Here is a 16,760-nt window from a genome sequence, read left to right on the forward strand (position 1 = left end):
CGTGGCCCCGCGCCCACCGCCCGGCCTGGAACCCGCGCGCCGCCGAGTTCCCCGCAACAGAGCCCCTCTGTTCCCCAACAAAGGCTGCGGGGGCCCGGCCGCAGCTGCTCCCCTGCCTCCCTGCTCTGCGGAGCCGCCCCCCGCGCTTCGCCCAGCGGCCCCTCGCCTACTCCTCGGGATACGGGAGCTTCCAGGTAGAAGAGGCTGATGGCGAGAGCCAGGAGGAGTCACTTGCTCCGCGCCCCAGTTTCTGGCCGGCAAAAGCTCTGGGGACACTAGTGCCTCTCCCCACCAGGCCCCTGCTACATGTTAGGTATATCACACAATTCCCCACTAAATCGCACTAGAAGTGTAAACCAGCCACGTGCACAAAGAAAGATGGGCCAGGCCACAAGTGCAAAGTAACTGTCCCATGAGGAACTGGTAAACCATGCAATACATTTAGACCCAACCCCCCAGCAAAGTCGTCATCGCGCATAAAATTGACTCTCCAGCTATGAAACGCCAAATCAGCTATAAAATTAGTGCTTGAAAATATGTGGCAGCTCTATAGCTGGTTTCTTGCCAGTTTTAATTTGAAGGTATGGCAGAGCTCCAACGTGACAGATGAATGACAGCCCTGGAGTTTGGAGGAGGAGGAATTTCCTCTTGAGGGCCCTGCCACCTGGTTGGATTCCAGCTAGATAGAAACCAGCTATGGAGTTACACAATTTCAAGCACTAACTTTATAGTGGATTGACACTTTTTATAGCTGGATAGTCAATGTAAGTGTGATGATTACTCTGCACAGGTGGCTGCTCTAAATGTATTGCATGGTTGAGCAGTCAGTTGTGTGATAATTACTTTGCACATATGGTCAGTCAACATGTATTGCCTGATTCACCAATTAACTGTGAAACATACATAATGTGGAGCAGGGGCCAAACAACCTGTTCTTTGCAGTAGAGGATTAATGCTGGAAGTTCTGACAGCTTAAGTGACATTACTGTAAACCACTGACTATTTTCAGCAGAAATCTATGGATTCCCTCCTCTCCTTCCCCTCTAACTCCTGGTTCTGTCCCTGCTCCTGCAATGGGCTCTGCTCAGGGTGACTTCTGCACCCAGGCAGAATATCTTTAAAGCCCAACAGGCTCTGGACAGGCATAAATATCCAGCTCTGCCAATCTCTTAGCAGGTAAGTCTCTGAGAGACACTATAGGCAAGAGAAGCTGTATGCTGTTCCTAGGTTTGGGTAAGAATTGATGGTTATTTTATTAATAATCATGTATTCAAACAATACAATCTTACATTATTGTAAGATTACAAATGTTCACCTCAGCCATTACAATTAATAACATTACATTAGTAAATTAAATTAATGTTAAATGTAAAGACAGGTTTTGAAAATCATGAAATACTAAGTAACAAAGATCCACATACATCAAACAGCATTTGCTCTGGACCACTCACCCACCACCAAGTTTTTCCACTTTCCTATGTGCTCTCCATGTAATGTATGTTTCTGCTAGCCATGATGCTCCTACAATTAGTTAACACCTTCTAGACCTGGGAGACTGAGCCATAAACCCTACTGTTTCTCCTGTAAATGTCGTAATATGTCAGTGCTATGTATTTCCAAAGAAGCTTGTAGGATGTGGTTTTAAACATGTTAATGTAAGTAAACTATGGTTTAAATACAGATTACATGTAGCTGAATTGTGAACTGGACAGGTACATGGAGTTTTAGATAAGTGAAAATAAACTACTAAATTGCTAATCATGGTACGTCTAAATGTTGGCAGCTATAGAACAAGACTTGCCAGATTTTTCAGGTTGCAAACTTCAGTAGACTCAGTCAAGATCCATACCTGTAGGGCATTCACAGAGAAAGAATATGCATCGTAGGGGTGAATAGGAGAACCTATTTTTAAAAAGTTACCCAAACTAATGATAGTTTTCAAGATAACGATAATATCTTTTTGTTTGTTTTTCTTTTTTTCTTACTATTTTGAATTATCAAGTGTCTGAATTAGTATCAGGCAGATGGTGGACAGGTTAAAGCCAAGGCATCAGGATGTTAAGGATTTCCTGAACTCCACAGGCCATTGGAATATGTGGGGAGAAAGTGGGAGGAAAGTAATTCTGAAAATCTTTGTACATTTATACTGGGTGATGAAAATTGGGAATAGAGGCCAAGAAAGGAGCCACTGTTGTCAAACAGTTTGTGATGTATATGTTATGAAAATATGGCATTTATTTATTAGAGGTATATGTTGCCCTTCCCAACAAAGCCTCAAGGTGACTTACAGTAAATGAGCAAAATAACTTATAAAACAAGAGAACAAGCAAGAGAACAAAAGAACTTATGAAATGTATATTGAAGCAAAATATAAAGCAACCCCCCCCACCATAAACAATATCCTAGCTTAACTTTGCTTGCTAAAAGCCTGCCCAAATAGAAAGGTCTTACAGCACTTCCACATTTATGCCATGCAGCTTGTTTAAAGGGTCAGGCTTTTTTGTATCTGAGTAATATGGGCTGCTGGAAGTTTCTTCAAGGGCTACTGGGTTTTTTGGATTTTTTTTTTACTTTGCAGTAGTTAGGGGGAGTGTACTTGGCTGATGCTGGATTTGCTCCCAGAAAACAAAACAATATATATTTTTAAAGAAAATAGGACTGGAGAAGACCACTTGTGTCACCAGGTCTGGTTTCCTGCCATGACAGGTGTTGCATCAGATGCACCTTTTTATAGTCCGATCAAATTCTGTCTCAGTATTTCACATTTTTTACCCACACAGCTCTGACTGAAAGGCTGGTGTAGAACTTCACTGCCCTGAACACCAACACCAACCCCCTACCCACACACAACAGCCACCACCAAAAAAACTCCTAAGCCCTCCTCCCCAAAACCCTTTGATCTCAATTAAAAAAAATGCACCGACCAGTAAAATAATGTTTTATACTCACAGAGCCTTTCAGCTGGAGCCCGCGGGGCAAGTCTCACGACAGGCAGGCAGGCAGCGTGTAATCCTCACACTCGCACCCAAGTATCATTTTTACAGCAGAGGGGGGAACAGGACGTAAGTGTCGGGTGCTTAGGGCCAGGCTGAGTCGTGGTATGACTGGGACTGGAAGGCAGGAGGAATCCCGGAGCCCTGGCCTTGGCTCTACCCACTAGCTGGTGCTGCCTCCCCGAGGGGAGCACAGGCCACTGTGCTGCAGGGACGAGCCGGCAGCGGCCTGGCGGGCTGAGCTGAGTTTGTGCCTGGCGCCTGGCCGAGGCGGCGGGGCCGGGCCGGGGGAGCGCCGTGGCTTTGAGCATCGCGGACCCCAAAACCCCACGGCTTCCTCCGGCAGGACGCGGAACCTTTGCTCTCGGCCGCGGTTGCGCGGCGGGCTCTGATCGCGGCCGGACGCGCTACGTCCGCCGGCAGGTGAGGACGAGAGCGAGGGCGCGGGTGGGCGGCGAGGACAGGGTGTTGTCCCGGAGGCGCTCAGGGCCGCTGTGGGGCCGGGGGCGGCGCTGGCGGGCTCCACGGGGCGCTGCGGGGGAAGCAGCTCGGGCTGAGCCGCGATGCAGCTGCCCCTCTGGAGAGCGCGTCTGGGGCGGTGACGTCATCCCCGTGTCATGTCGCGTCACAATGGTCCGAGCATGGCGCAGTGTGGATGGCACGGGCGTCCGGCCTCGGCCCACCTGGGTGGCTGGTCCAATAAAAGACCCCCCCCCCCACCTCAGGCCGGGCAGCACTTCCACAGTTACGCCATGCAACTTGCTTAAAGTCAGACTTTCTTGCAGCCATGTCATATGGGATGCTGGGAGTATCCTCTAGGGATCTTGGGGGGTTTCTTTTTATTTTACTTCTTCATGGTGGGGGATGGGACAGGGACGTATTTGGCTGATGCTGGGCTAGCTCACAGAAAGCAAAACTGCATTTTTTAAAGAAAACAGCTGGAGAGGGCCACTTGCATCAAGTCTGGTCGCAGCCCAGTGGAGCGATTAACATGTGCTGCCTTGTGTTGTGGCGCAGCTTGGCGTGTCCCCTTCACTGGGCGCAACACACATCCTCCCTTGTCTCACATCTCCCTGCTTTCCTCGCTGCCCCAGACCCAAATAGGGCAGGAGGGGCTCTCTGCTGTGCCAACCTATCCTCCTTGCTGTAGGCTGGTTGAGCAGGGGAAGCACTGCAAGGTAATAGAGGTCTGTCTCAGTAGTGCAAGAGTCTGTTGCTACTTTTTGCTGCACCACTGATTTTCCTGTTGTGTGGTGCAACAAAGAGTAAGAAAGTTTATTTGCTCAGCTTTTGTGCTGCCCTAAAAAAATTAAGGCAGCACAAATGAGTCAGCCAACGTTGGCTTCCTCCCTTGCCTCCATCGTATGTAACATATCATATTTTATATAATATAACACATGAACATGTTATATGCTGAACAGCATACATATAGATATTTTAGTATATAAATATCTATTTAGTACATCTTTTTATTTTAGTATATCTTTATAAATGCATTGGATAGTATATATGTTTGTAACAAATATCTTTATTACATGTACATAAAAATACAATACAACCCACTTATATATATTACATTATAATAGTGTGTGTGTATATATATTTCAATGTATATGTATAGCAGCTATATCTTAGACATAAAGATGTGATACAAAGTGATAGGACTGTTCGCAAAATTATGGCCACAGTGTTCCACACGGGCATTATCAACTAAAATTTTCTTTGCAAACTTCTCATAATACTGCAAGTGACATCTACCTCTGCTGTGATTAAAAGCATGGAGAATGTTTTTTATTTTCTTTTCAGTTTTACTTCAAGCATTTTGTCTCATGATTCATGCTGGGAATCTTACACAGCAATGGCAAGAGAAAAACGTAAAAAATAGGAAAATGCTATTGTAAAATGACAAAAATCAAGAAGACACAGCAGTCATAGAATCTGATGTTGCTTTTAACTGCTTTTAAATTGGTTAATTTCAAGCCAGTGTCCTTTTACAAGTAAAACCTTTACAAGTATGCTTGTAATCTCTTTCTCTCTCGTTCCTTGTTACAGGTGGAAGAAACAAGCTACCTTAACATTTGGTACATCTAGTAAACTTTTTTGAAGACTTTATTTCAGACCTGGTAGTGCCCTTTCTCAAAGTGAAATTTGATCATCCTTCAGTTCTACCTTTATGGCTGTAGCTTTTAAACTACTGGCTAGTGCTTGTCATTTTAGGGAGTGCCAGAGGCACAAAGTTTTGCATGCTTTTCTTGGACCTCTCATCACTAATCACATCTCCAAAATGTATAGTAGCTATAGGAGACCAGGAACAAGCCCTGATAAGGCTCCAGTCTGGAAACAAATTGATTTCAGTACTGAAAAAATAGTGAATGGGATTAAAAAACATTTTAAATTACTAAAGACTGAGATAGTGGAGCATGCAACAACTTATGATGGCCAACCTCTGCATATTCACTTATGGGGACAGACTAGAGTGGTTTGGAAATTTCGCAGCAGGATAGATTTAAATAGATGGATAGCTAGCTCTGATATAGAAATTGGAGGGAAAAGTGAAGCCTACCTAAAACTAGGCACAAATAACAAAAGTGCTGTCTTCTATGGGACCCTCAATACTGAAGTACCTCGTGATGGGGAAACAAAATACAGTGGATATTGTGGATATAAAGCCAAGCCACAACTGGTGAGTACAACTTAAATAATTAAGTTGTTAACATTCAGTATTTTATCGGGGTCCTCTTATTCTGCTGTCAGGATGGGCGATTAGAGGACTTCGGTGCAGATTTTTTTTTTCTGATTACCTCTTCAAGGTACATTTGTTTTTATTTATTAGACACTTTCCTGACACAGGAAGGAGAGAAAAACATTTTGAGCTCGCTCTACACAACTGCAGAAAAATTCATATTTGCCATGGAAAATTATGAATAACTGAAGTGTTCATTTAGTGCAGGGAGCTAAAGGGTGAACTCTGTTCTAGAGGCTTTGTAGACTGTCTATTGAGTATACTGAATCAAGTACAAAATTCAAACTCTTGACTTCTAATGCTGGTTGCTTGTTAGGTTTCTTAGTCTAAGCTGATAATACAATCTGTATTCAAATTGACTAAAACAAAGACACCTTCACTAGGCTTTTTAACAGACCTCTTGAGGCTTGTTTTAATCTAGTTAACTCTGTGTTATACCAGTGAGAATTGGCTTTTATTTGTTGCAAGTAAATTGGCAGAGTTGAAGAAATGAGAGACATTCTACTTCAATCCATTTGCTGATGTAATCACTGCCATACTCTGGCTAGGCATAGTTGAAACTTTAGCTCAGGGCTAAATCTTTCTTAAAAAAGGAGTGTTTTTTCCCTTAATCGCCAAAAGTGGATTTCCCATTGCACACATGGTAACTGAGCAAAGGCAAGCTTTGTCTCCTATAGCAAAGTTTTATTTACAGAATTGGTGCATTTTAAATGCCTAGTATAGTGCTGACTACTTTGTTAATTTAACTTATATATGTGCGTACCTACAAGTAGTCATAGTATCTAGGCCCAAACTTAACTTTCATATCCAATCCCAATTTGAGGTTAGAATACTATCTCTCTTTTTTTGCTGAAGTGAAAGAGGAAGAATCTGCTATGCAATATCCTTTTTAAAATTCTATATGTGGATTCTGATGCCTTTCAAAATATACAAAAGACTAAATCAATAGAATAGAACAAAAATATGATTCAGTTATAATAGTCAGTTTCCTTCATTTGATGAAAAACTATTGGTATTCATTTTTAGATGTTTCTTAAAAGAGGGGGATACCAAGATGAAAAAGCTTGGACTCAGTTTAGATGATAATGCCATCGTGCAATGGAATAAATAACAAGAGTTGTGACCTAGTTTATGAGAACAGAAGTAAAACATTGAGGACTAGGGCTCTGAAGGATAAAGAATATGAACAGATTTCATCAGAGGCCATACATAAAGATGGCACATAGGAAATTGGATAGATTAAACTAAGCATACAGGTGAACATCCATTCAAAGGGAAATGGCTAAATCCAGAGCATTGGAGCCCAATTACATTTCCAGGACTGCCACAGATTTGTGTTAATCTGGCCAAATTGTTTAATGCCTCTTATTACCTTCCCATCTTTTACAAAGCAAGTTGAGGCTAACACAAAGCATAATAAATATGAAGGATAATTTTTAATTTAAAGGAAGGCACGCATCTCAGAATTAGCTACAAAAAGTTTTGTAGGGAGAGGAGGTTATTTTATACCTGTTCTTGTTGTTTTTACCTTCTTCTGAAACTTCTGCTGTCAGCCTCTTAGATACAGGATACTGGTTTAAAGAAATACTGTCATGGCAGTATCTGTGTTAATGTGCTGGGAGTGGCGTTTCATTTTCTTTAGTGAGATTTGTGATTACAAAATCTGAGTACAAGTCCTTGAAGATGTTACCCCATTTTTGAGATGTCTAACAGCACTGAGAATCATGGAACTAAGACTGGTATAATGAAACAAATAGTAAGTCTGGTTTTCCTTATCTTACATTGTGTCTCTGGTTACAGAAAATATTATCTAATTAATGAAAAGGGAGGGAGGGAAAGAGTATTCAAAGGCTGCCTCAGGTCTTATTGTAGTAATTCTTATTGACATACTAAGATAAAATTACACACTTTATTAATTTCTTGCAGGGCTTTTTTAATAGGAAGAAATACTATAACTGGACAAAATTTAATAGTCTGTATTTACGTGTCCGTGGTGATGGTCGACCCTGGATGATAAACATTTTTACAGACCCATACTTTTCCCATCAAAAGGATGATACGTACCATTATTTCATGTTTACCCGAGGCGGTCCATACTGGGAGGAAATCACGGTAATCTCATGAATATTTCAACTGGTCTAAAGAAAATTAATTCTTTTCAGTACAGTGGTTTTAGATATCTCTGAAATTGTATACTTAGGGCTCTTTATTTACTACCACAGAAAAAGTTCCCCAACTAGCTGTTGTTGATTTGCATTGAAAAAACTGTTTTACTTCAAGCTTTTGTCATGGCAACTGGTACTTTAAAATGTGGATAACAAAAGGAGGCCCCTAAGCATCATGATTGAAAAAGAAACACTGAAAAATGAATAACCTTTGATGCTAGTTAGGTTCAGTTAAAAAACTAGGGCACACATTTAGGTGTCTTAAACTTTAAAATCCAAGTTCATAGTGATTAAAGTATAGGATTGGGGATAGGGATATTTGGGATTCTCTCTAGCTGTCTAGTTTATGAGGCTATTCTAGTAAGTGGACGTACAATAGATGTAACATTGCATTATAAACCAGTAGCAGCAGGTGCTTCACTTTCTGAATTATTAATCTGAGATTATGGGGTTTTGGGATTATGGTGAATTATAAATTCTGAGTTCTTGAATCTTTGGAGGTCAAGATAAAATGGTATTTAGAGGTCTGAGATAACAGTGTCTGCTTTTCACTAGTAAGATTTCAGCTTTTTAATACTTGAGTCAGAGTGTTTTTTCTTTAGTATGTTGCAATGGCTTGAGTTCAGAAATGATTATCTCTAGTACTACATATTATTGTTGTTCATCAGGTTAGTAAGAAGTTACAGCTTCATGTGTACTATAATCTCATTTGAATAAAACATACATTGGGATGTACCTTCAGATGTTAGTGGGGGAAAAAGAACTCTACTTAATAAAATTTAAATTCATGATGTATTACAATATCCTAAACATGTAAAATATTTATGTGCTAGTTTCATAGAGTTCATAGACATTAGGGCTGGAAGGGACCTCAGAAGATCAAGTCCAGCCCCCCGCCCAAAGGGCAGGAAGTCAGCTGGGGTCATAGGATCCCAGCAACATAAGCATCCAATTTGCTCTAGTTCCCTGCTTGTAGTTTATGTGTTTGCCTTGTCTAGCACATGATGATCAAATAAGAGTCCCACAGCAGTAGGCACTGCAGAACATGGGACTGAAGCTGACTGTAGGGGAAATCAAAAGGAGTTTCACCTGTTCCTTTCATCTTTTGCAGAAATTCCACATGCCTTGCTTTGAAACCAAGGCCAAAATGTGTAATTCATATCCCATGGGTGAGGGTTTTCCTTTTCCTATACTCATGCCTGTATAAGTGAAACTAAAGCCTTTGTTTCTTATTGTCAGATTCCATTCTCCAAGTTCTTTCTATGTAATCAGGGGAGAGTCCAGGATCACCAGTATCCACTCTGGTTAGACAAAGTAAGTTTTTCCATCAGCTTACCTCTCTTTATAGTTATGCTTAAAAAAACCAAACAAGCAGACTCCTACCTTTCGAAGAGAGATGAAGTCTTATAAGTAAAGTTTGAAACAACCGAATAGTTTGAGAACATTCTCAGGCATCAGACCATGCACCAGTCTGACAGAAGTTAGAAAGTTGAGGGGGGAGAATCTTTCCTTACAAGTATGTGAGTCACAACTGGCTACTACATTTCTTGCAGTTCCCTTAGAAACACCCAAAGCTGACCACAGACAGGTAGAGCTAGTCTGATCTGATGTGGCAGTTCCTGTGTATAATGCTGACACTTCTTCCATAGCCCTCAAATTAAGTATATTTACCTGCCAATTTAATCTAGTATCTTAAGTGACACAAAAAATAGTAAAGAAAAGTTTGCCGCAGAATTAAGGCTATGTTGAAGAGTACCCCATAAATACAAAATCATAGATAAACTAAGTTTGCTGCACTGAAGTTTCAAGGTTAAAAAATTCCAGCTCAATAGATACTCTTTTTCTCAACTGCCCTAAATTCTTGAAAAATCTTAATTTCTTTAAAATTTGCATTTTCTAAACAATATAATTTAAAAATCAGATTCTGTATTCAAAGTGTTCTAGGAAAGCTTTCTAATTATGTTGATGCCACAGTTTTAAGTAGATGCTTATTGTAATATGCATGTGCTTGCAAGATCCTTGCACTGTATTGAGAACATGGAAGAAGATTCGTCACTTTGCTGCTAATTGCAACAAACTTGAAATGGTATACTAACAAGTAACCAATTTCTTATCAGATTAGCACTATTGGATTCACACTGGGAGACCAGGCAGCTGGTCCATTTCAGCTGGAGATAGACTTCATTGGTTTGCTCATGGACAGAACTCATACTGAAGAATTTGCCTATGAACAATATGAAAGGAACACCAAATTCTAGATTGACTTGCCCTCCAATGGAACAGATGCTTCGGAAGCTTATTAAATATGTATACAACACTTTGTTGATCTTGACTAGGTTCACAATGCTGTTAGAAGAACCCATGTAAATACTGAAAGGAAGAGTTGTATGGGATGGACATGCATCTTGCAACTTTAAAGATGTAGTACTAGTTTTTGGTTTTTTTTCTGACTTCCAACCTATTTTCACTACGGGCTTCTGCAAGTAAGTATTGTTGGAACACTGCAACAGAGAAAGATAGTATGGTAATTAATAAACAGTTGTACAGTGATGGTTGCTGAATGGATCATCTTCAGACATACTTATTATAGTTTTTGAGATATTTATGAAACTAAGAAGAGCAATTCAGAAAGTAAAGGAAATAAAAGCTATTAAAAGATTTCTGGTGTTCCACTTCATTTCACTGCTACAGATAATATGACTTGAGAGGTTATTCTATTGCACAAAAAGAGTTCTACATCTCTGATAAAGTGGTAGATCATCAAGATAGATTTATATTGAATGAATAGGTAGTAAACTCATCCAGTGCCCATGGGGCCAGACCAGCAGAAGTGGGACAAGGGTTAACAGTTACCACATGCCACCCCACCACCTGCCAACATTCATCCCCAGTGGGGCTTTGAACAGAAGAAATCAGGCAGTGAGCCTTGCCCCATGCCCAGATTCCTGGCCCCTCCAGGAATCTGAGGCTGGGTGAGACTGCTTTACTGGCTGGCTCTTTGATATTCCTGGAATAAAGGATTAATCAAAATTACATTCAAAATTGACAGCAGGTGCAGTATCTGAAATCCTTTTATACCCCTCTACTAGTTCCCATGCGAGTCATATTCTTTAAGTGTTTCTAGTTTGTGCAAAGAGGTGAACCAAGAACGTATAATACAGCACATCATTTGACAGCATTTCCCCCCCACCCCTTTGTCCCCATTTAACATGAAGAAAAAAAACCCGTGTCTCCTATTCAGGTACAAAGTTGTGGGGTGGGGGATGGAGAAGCAGCTGCTACCCCACCCCCTACCACTTACCTTCTGGCACGTGGTTGCTACAGCCCCAGCCCAGACTCCAGCTCTGGAGCTGCCACTACAACTGTTGCATGGCTGGGCTGAGGCTGGAGCAACCACATGCTGAGGCCTGTGGAGAGGAGGGTGGAAGGGGTGAGATAAGTACCATGGAGTGGGGCAGGTGCCAAGGTGTGTGGGCACTGGGGATCAGGCTGCTTGACAAGTACTTCCTGCCCCTCCACCACTGCTTTTCTTGCTATCATAGGGGGAGGGCAGTCCAATTTAAAAACAACACCCCAAATATACAATGCAATTATAAGCGGGGGGGGGGGGGGTTTCATCTAAAAAAATTCAGGGTTGTCTTGGATTCAAGTAAATATGGTAATATTCAAGTAGAGTAAAAAGATAAGCAAGTTAAAAAATCCATGCAAGACTTAATCCCTTCCAAACACTATTTGTAGGTACTCTAACTCATTTAGGATACCCAATAAATGCACTTTCAAAAGTGATTAAGTGGGTCATTAAGCTTAGCAAATTACAATTCATTTATTTTACTTATTTTCACTAAGTACCCATATTGCATCTGTATATGAACACAACTGGCAACTAGGGGCTTAAGCCCCATATCTCTCATTTTTCTTACATGCTCACATACATTAGTAACCAAACTTCCCGTGATTATGCCATTTAATAGTCATAAGCAATAGCATCACATACAAATGCATTTATTCCCCCCAAATTAAACAGTATAAAATTTTATACAAACTTTTCCATATCTGAGGCTAATGTTTCAGCAAATAACAAAGGTAACTGTACTTGTACACCTAGAACTTAACTACTTTGTAAATGTTGGCTCAATTCTGAAAAGCTTTAATGAGACAGCAATTACCATGCCCCTTTCCAGTCATTTCACATATTTAACAACTTTCCTTTATAGCTTTTAAAACAATGCCCCCACCCCCCCCAAAAAACCCCCAAACCACACAACTACGCCACCTGTGGAAGCAATATCAGCATTTTAAATCTGCTCAGGTACACTTTTTCTTCCCTCTGTTAGAGATTGTCCTTTACTGTTTTAACAATTTCTTCTGGAAAGCCAGAGGAAGCTTCCAACAGCATATGAGCTTTGTCAATGATATATATTTTGAATTTATTTAGAATCTTAATAATTATTCCCAACAGAAAAGTTTGACTCAACATGTGAATTGGTTACCCAAGTATCTATTTATCACTTGTATTTCCCCCCCTTAATTTTCAGTCTGATTCATGGAATCTGCTGATTAAGGGGAAGTCTTTTCCCCAAAATTTGACAAACACAGTATCCATCCAGTCCAAGACCTAATTCAATCAACTTAATATTAGCAATACCAGGGGCTCTACTACAGACATTAAAAGGACTTAAGATGCTAATATCATACTTGTTAATTTAAGAACTAACAGATGATGTCGAGCCCAGCACCACTGAAACAACGCTACCCTACAAACAACTGGCTAAGTCAAGTCAGCTGATCTTACTCATTCATAGAAAATACATACAGAAAATATTTACAAAATTAGGGAAGAACTGGTTGTGTTCCTCAGAGAAGACTATTTACAACAAGTTATTGAGACATTTTTAAATTCTTAAGCCATGGTCAACCCTCTGCGGGTTCGAAGCATCTGGGTCTTTTTCTGTTTTCTCTCCTGCTCATGCTTTTCACGCCTCTCTTCTCTGAAAGTGAAAAACAAAAGATGTCACTATATTGGAAACAAGAAATCAGATGCATCATTAATTAAACTAAACAGATAGAGAAGACCAAATACACAAGCATTAAGAAATCCTTGAGGTGAATGTCACTAGAAGTTTCCAAATTTTGGTTGAACAAGGTCTTGTACTGACCTGGTCTGGAGAGGTGGTTGTTTGTAATTTTTCTTAAGTGAAGAGAGACTCTTTTTCACTGATTTATTCAGGGTACTGGTTTCTTTTGTTTCCCCCCAAGGCTTCAGTCTTCCTATATTTCAAGAGATGGTAAGACCAGCTAGTTATTCTAATTTACTTTGCATACATGAAATCATAGATAGAATCATAGAAAAATAGGGTTGAAAGGGACCTCACCTCAGGAGGTCAGTTATTTCAACTTCCAGCTCAAACCAGGACCATCCTGAACTATATCATCCCACTCAAGGCTTTGCCTAGCCCAGTCTTAAAAACCTCCAAGAATGGAGATTCCACAACCTCTATGAGTAACTTGTTCCAATGCTTTATGTCTCTGCAGAGGCCTAATACAGTTCTCATCCTCAACTCTGTGGCGTGATTGCATCTGAAGTCAAAGCCAAGATAATAAAACCGACTGGAGTATATAAGTCACAGCCAGTTATTGGAGGAGATACATTCCACACAGCTATCACTATTTAACAATGTGCTAAAGCACACATTTCAGCTTCATTGTTCATTATATTTTGAGCACAGTTTTAAGAATTACCTCGTCCTGGGGAGGGCAGGGAACTACATCTAAGGTTCTTGGATGGATAAGGGGCTGAAATTCACTATCTATCACAGCTGAAGAAATGCAAAAAGGAAAAACATTTTATTGAAGTATGGGGAAGATTCCCTTTACTGAAAGTTTTGAGAGTTCTTGAAGTATCAGCGAGTCATAGATGTTAGGGTTGGAAGGGACCTCTATAGATCAGAGTCCAACCCCCTGCATGGGCAGAAAAGTGCTGGGTTCAGATAACCCCAGCCAGATGCCCATCCAATCTCCTCTTGAAGACCTCCAGGGTAGGGGAGAGCACCCCCCTTGGGAGCCCATTCCAGATTTTAGCCACCCTAACTGTGAAGAAGTTCCTCCTAATGTCCAGTCTAAATCTGCTCTCTGCTAGCTTATGGCCATTATTTCTTGTGACCCCCAGGGGCACCTTGTTGAGTAGGGCCTCACCAATTCCCTTCTGCACCCCCTTCTATGATGCATTTATAGGCAGCCATCTTAACAGGGAGGAAGATTTAAAGTTTTAGAAGCATGAGAGAGTTTTGGGAATTGAGGGGTATTTTATAACAACAATTATTTAAAAATTAATTAAGATTTCTGCTTGAAAAGAGAAAGTTCTTAAGGGATTATGGAGCACCTTGTATTTGCAAAGAACTCTTGATATTTAAGATATTGTTTAACAGGTAAAAGCCACAGGAACCATAAATACACAGGTCAAAAAATAGAAGGTAAGGGTAAGGAATGTACAGAATGCAAACAAGTTAAGCTAAACGACAAGTTACAGAGACTGGAAGAGGATAAATGGTTATTATCTACTGAGGACTGTAGCACTTTAAGCAAGTTCTCAGTGATCATTGGCTCAACTACAGATGACTACAAATCAAGTTCACCTGCAGGAACAGGGGCTATAGTGGAGCGCACCCTCATGTCCAAGGAATCTAAGATAGACTTTTAGGGCATGCAATCTACCAGTTACCTATTGACAGCTCGAGGATTACGTTCCTTATCATGCTCCTGTGGTACTCTGTCCCTGTTCAGAACATCATATTGACAGGAAGGCAAGGTGGTACCAGCATGGGGCTGGGACTTGGAGCAGAGCTGTAGTCTATTCCCTGCACCTCCCTGTGTGACAAGTGCTGGTAAATATTTACTGAGGGTCACTTGGTAGATTTGATATGCACACTCAATTTGGCTGAGAGAGGATTTATTGGTCAAAGAGGTCATTTGTTTTGATCCCTCCTGCTCTGGAATCACCACTGTTTGGGCCATTTATGAATGGACTAGCCAACTGCCTGTCAAGAATGATGGGGAGAGCAGGCAGGGATGGAGCCCCATGCCCCCTCATCCAGGCCCACTCCTCCCCCCTTCCCCTCCTGGTGCTTGGGGTCTGGGCCCACACCCCACCTCCCCGCTACAGTGGCAGGGGAGGAATGGGCCCAAGGGTGGGGAGAAGCAGGGCCACCACAGGGAGGGGAGGAGTAGCAGGCCTGGGCTGACCCAGTAGCGGCAGGGGAATGGGAGGAGTGGGCTCGGGGCTAACGTTTGTGGGGAAGTGTGGGGAAGAGACCCGCTGCTCCTCCCCTCCCCCTGCCACTTTAGGCCAGGCCCTCTGCTCCCCACCCCCACTGCTGTGGCAGACTGGCTTCTGCCCCACCTAAGGCTCACTCCTCCTCCCCTCCCCCACCTTGCATCAGGCCCAGGGCCACTCCTCCCCTCCCTGCACCACGGTGGCATGCCCACTGCTCCCCACAGGCCCGTTTCTCTACCCACTGCATCGGCCCTGCAGGCAGCAATAACAGAAGTGGGGAGGGGCGGGCCAAGGTCTGTTCCATCCATTCCATTGCTGCCACCTCCAGGGACCAGGTCCCTGCTACGCTGCCACCCCCTGTCCGAACGCTTCTTTGCACGCTGATTGACTGTTTGTCAGACAATGAGAGCATAAATAAAACATTATGGACAGAGACCGATAGATTAGGGCTTTTATAATATTAGAATGTGACCAAGGAGCTGGGTGTGCGGTAAGAACATAAATATTTATTACTTCCATCCACCTTCTTAGAATGTTGACAACAGGATTTGCTATAGATCCCTTGCTGCTTCCATTAAGTCTTCATTTTTTAGCACCAATGAGTTTGCATAACTTCTCTTGCACAGATTCTACAGTAAATGTCTAGCATTATATTCATTTGTGGGAATAGCTTATGGAAATGTTTGCTTTTACTTAAGAGAGATGAGACAGATGAAGAAGTGACAGTTTCATTAGGGTAAAGACAGCAAAGACATTAGGACAGAGTGGACACTCATCTCTTACAGGGCTGCTGTAAGTCAGAGTGGGCAAAATCACATCCTGCGGGCTGGATCTGGCCCACTAAGTGATTCTACAGGGCCTGTGGCAGGTAGCCTGGCCCCATCCAACCTAGGTACAGGGGACAGCCTAGGCTATAATGCATATGGCCTGTTCCACTGCCCCTGGGTGCAAAGGTGCCACCTGGCAGGGAGCATAAGCTGCCCTATCCCTGCACATAACTTCGCCATGTTCAGCCAGGTGGATAAGATACAGCTGCAGTGCCCCACCCACACCTCTCCTTCCTGTCCTATCCCTCCCTCCTGTATAGCTTATAGCCCTTGACTGGGACAGGTTAGTCAAAGATGATCCTGCCTTGAGCAGGGAGCTAAGACTAGATGACTTTGTGAAGTCCTTTCCAGCCCTAGTTTCTTATGATTGAAGTTATGCCAGAATTATTCTGGCAAGTTTTCCCATGTAAATAGGCCTTAGTCCCCAGATGAATAGGTGCTAGGTAATTCTTTTTCCATGTCCTGTTTATTCGAATTGCTGTTTAAAAATCCTGCATGATTAAAGCATTGTGCAAAAAAAACATTCTTCCAGAAGCTAAAAAAGTTCTAGCCCAACTGTTCAAAGGCTATGTTATTTTAACAAAAGCCTATCTGCTAAAGAATATATTACATGTTATTTTCCTTCAGAGTACAACTGCTTTAATATCATATGTATGTGAAGAATGCCTTTTCATCAAGGACAATAAAAGGTCCTTTTTCAGATATGTGGGGAGCCGGAGGAAAAGGGCAACATTGGACCCCTGCTGAACCAGATGGGGCAAC

At 41.9% G+C, this 16,760-nt stretch overlaps 3 protein-coding genes across 4 annotated transcripts in view; 1 reads left to right on the forward strand and 2 right to left on the reverse strand.

Annotated features, from left to right (window-relative positions):
- The window catches only part of RTF1 (RTF1 homolog, Paf1/RNA polymerase II complex component), a 44,406-nt gene extending 41,368 nt beyond the window's left edge, over positions 1-3,038 (reverse strand). The window contains exon 1 of the mRNA XM_019551203.1: positions 2,950-3,038. The gene's annotated coding sequence lies outside the window, so the exon portion shown is untranslated. The remainder of the gene's footprint in view (positions 1-2,949) is intronic.
- Positions 2,444-10,554, forward strand: NDUFAF1 (NADH:ubiquinone oxidoreductase complex assembly factor 1). 2 transcript variants are annotated; one of them, XM_019551204.1, is made up of 5 exons: positions 2,444-2,489; positions 5,046-5,676; positions 7,663-7,848; positions 9,141-9,215; positions 10,019-10,554. In XM_019551204.1, the coding sequence occupies exons 2-5, from the start codon at positions 5,167-5,169 to the stop codon at positions 10,157-10,159; spliced, it is 912 nt and encodes a 303-aa protein (XP_019406749.1). In that variant the 5' UTR covers positions 2,444-2,489; positions 5,046-5,166; the 3' UTR covers positions 10,160-10,554. The 2 variants fall into 2 exon arrangements, with proteins under 2 accessions (XP_019406749.1, XP_019406750.1); XM_019551205.1 differs by lacking the exon at positions 2,444-2,489 and adding an exon at positions 3,350-3,416 and having other exon boundaries at positions 10,019-10,475.
- A 1,332-nt stretch (positions 10,555-11,886) lies between these two features.
- Positions 11,887-16,760, reverse strand: part of NUSAP1 (nucleolar and spindle associated protein 1) — a 40,486-nt gene continuing 35,612 nt past the window's right edge. Inside the window, 2 exon segments of the mRNA XM_019551207.1 lie at positions 11,887-12,889; positions 13,058-13,169. Of these exon segments, the coding sequence (XP_019406752.1) occupies positions 12,802-12,889; positions 13,058-13,169 (200 nt within the window). The 3' untranslated portion in view covers positions 11,887-12,801.

The sequence above is a fragment of the Crocodylus porosus genome, unplaced genomic scaffold (genome assembly GCF_001723895.1).
Source record: "Crocodylus porosus isolate Cpor-Errol unplaced genomic scaffold, CroPor_comp1, whole genome shotgun sequence".
Lineage (NCBI taxonomy): Eukaryota > Metazoa > Chordata > Crocodylia > Crocodylidae > Crocodylus > Crocodylus porosus.

Bases quoted from the DNA above. Each gene is read 5' to 3' on its own strand.
- NDUFAF1 (XM_019551204.1), top strand. From the start codon at position 5,167: ATGGCTGTAGCTTTTAAACTACTGGCTAGTGCTTGTCATTTTAGGGAG. The intron at 5,677-7,662 runs GTGAGTACAACT...AATTTCTTGCAG, and splicing joins ATAAAGCCAAGCCACAACTG to GGCTTTTTTAATAGGAAGAA. The intron at 7,849-9,140 runs GTAATCTCATGA...TCTTATTGTCAG, and splicing joins CATACTGGGAGGAAATCACG to ATTCCATTCTCCAAGTTCTT.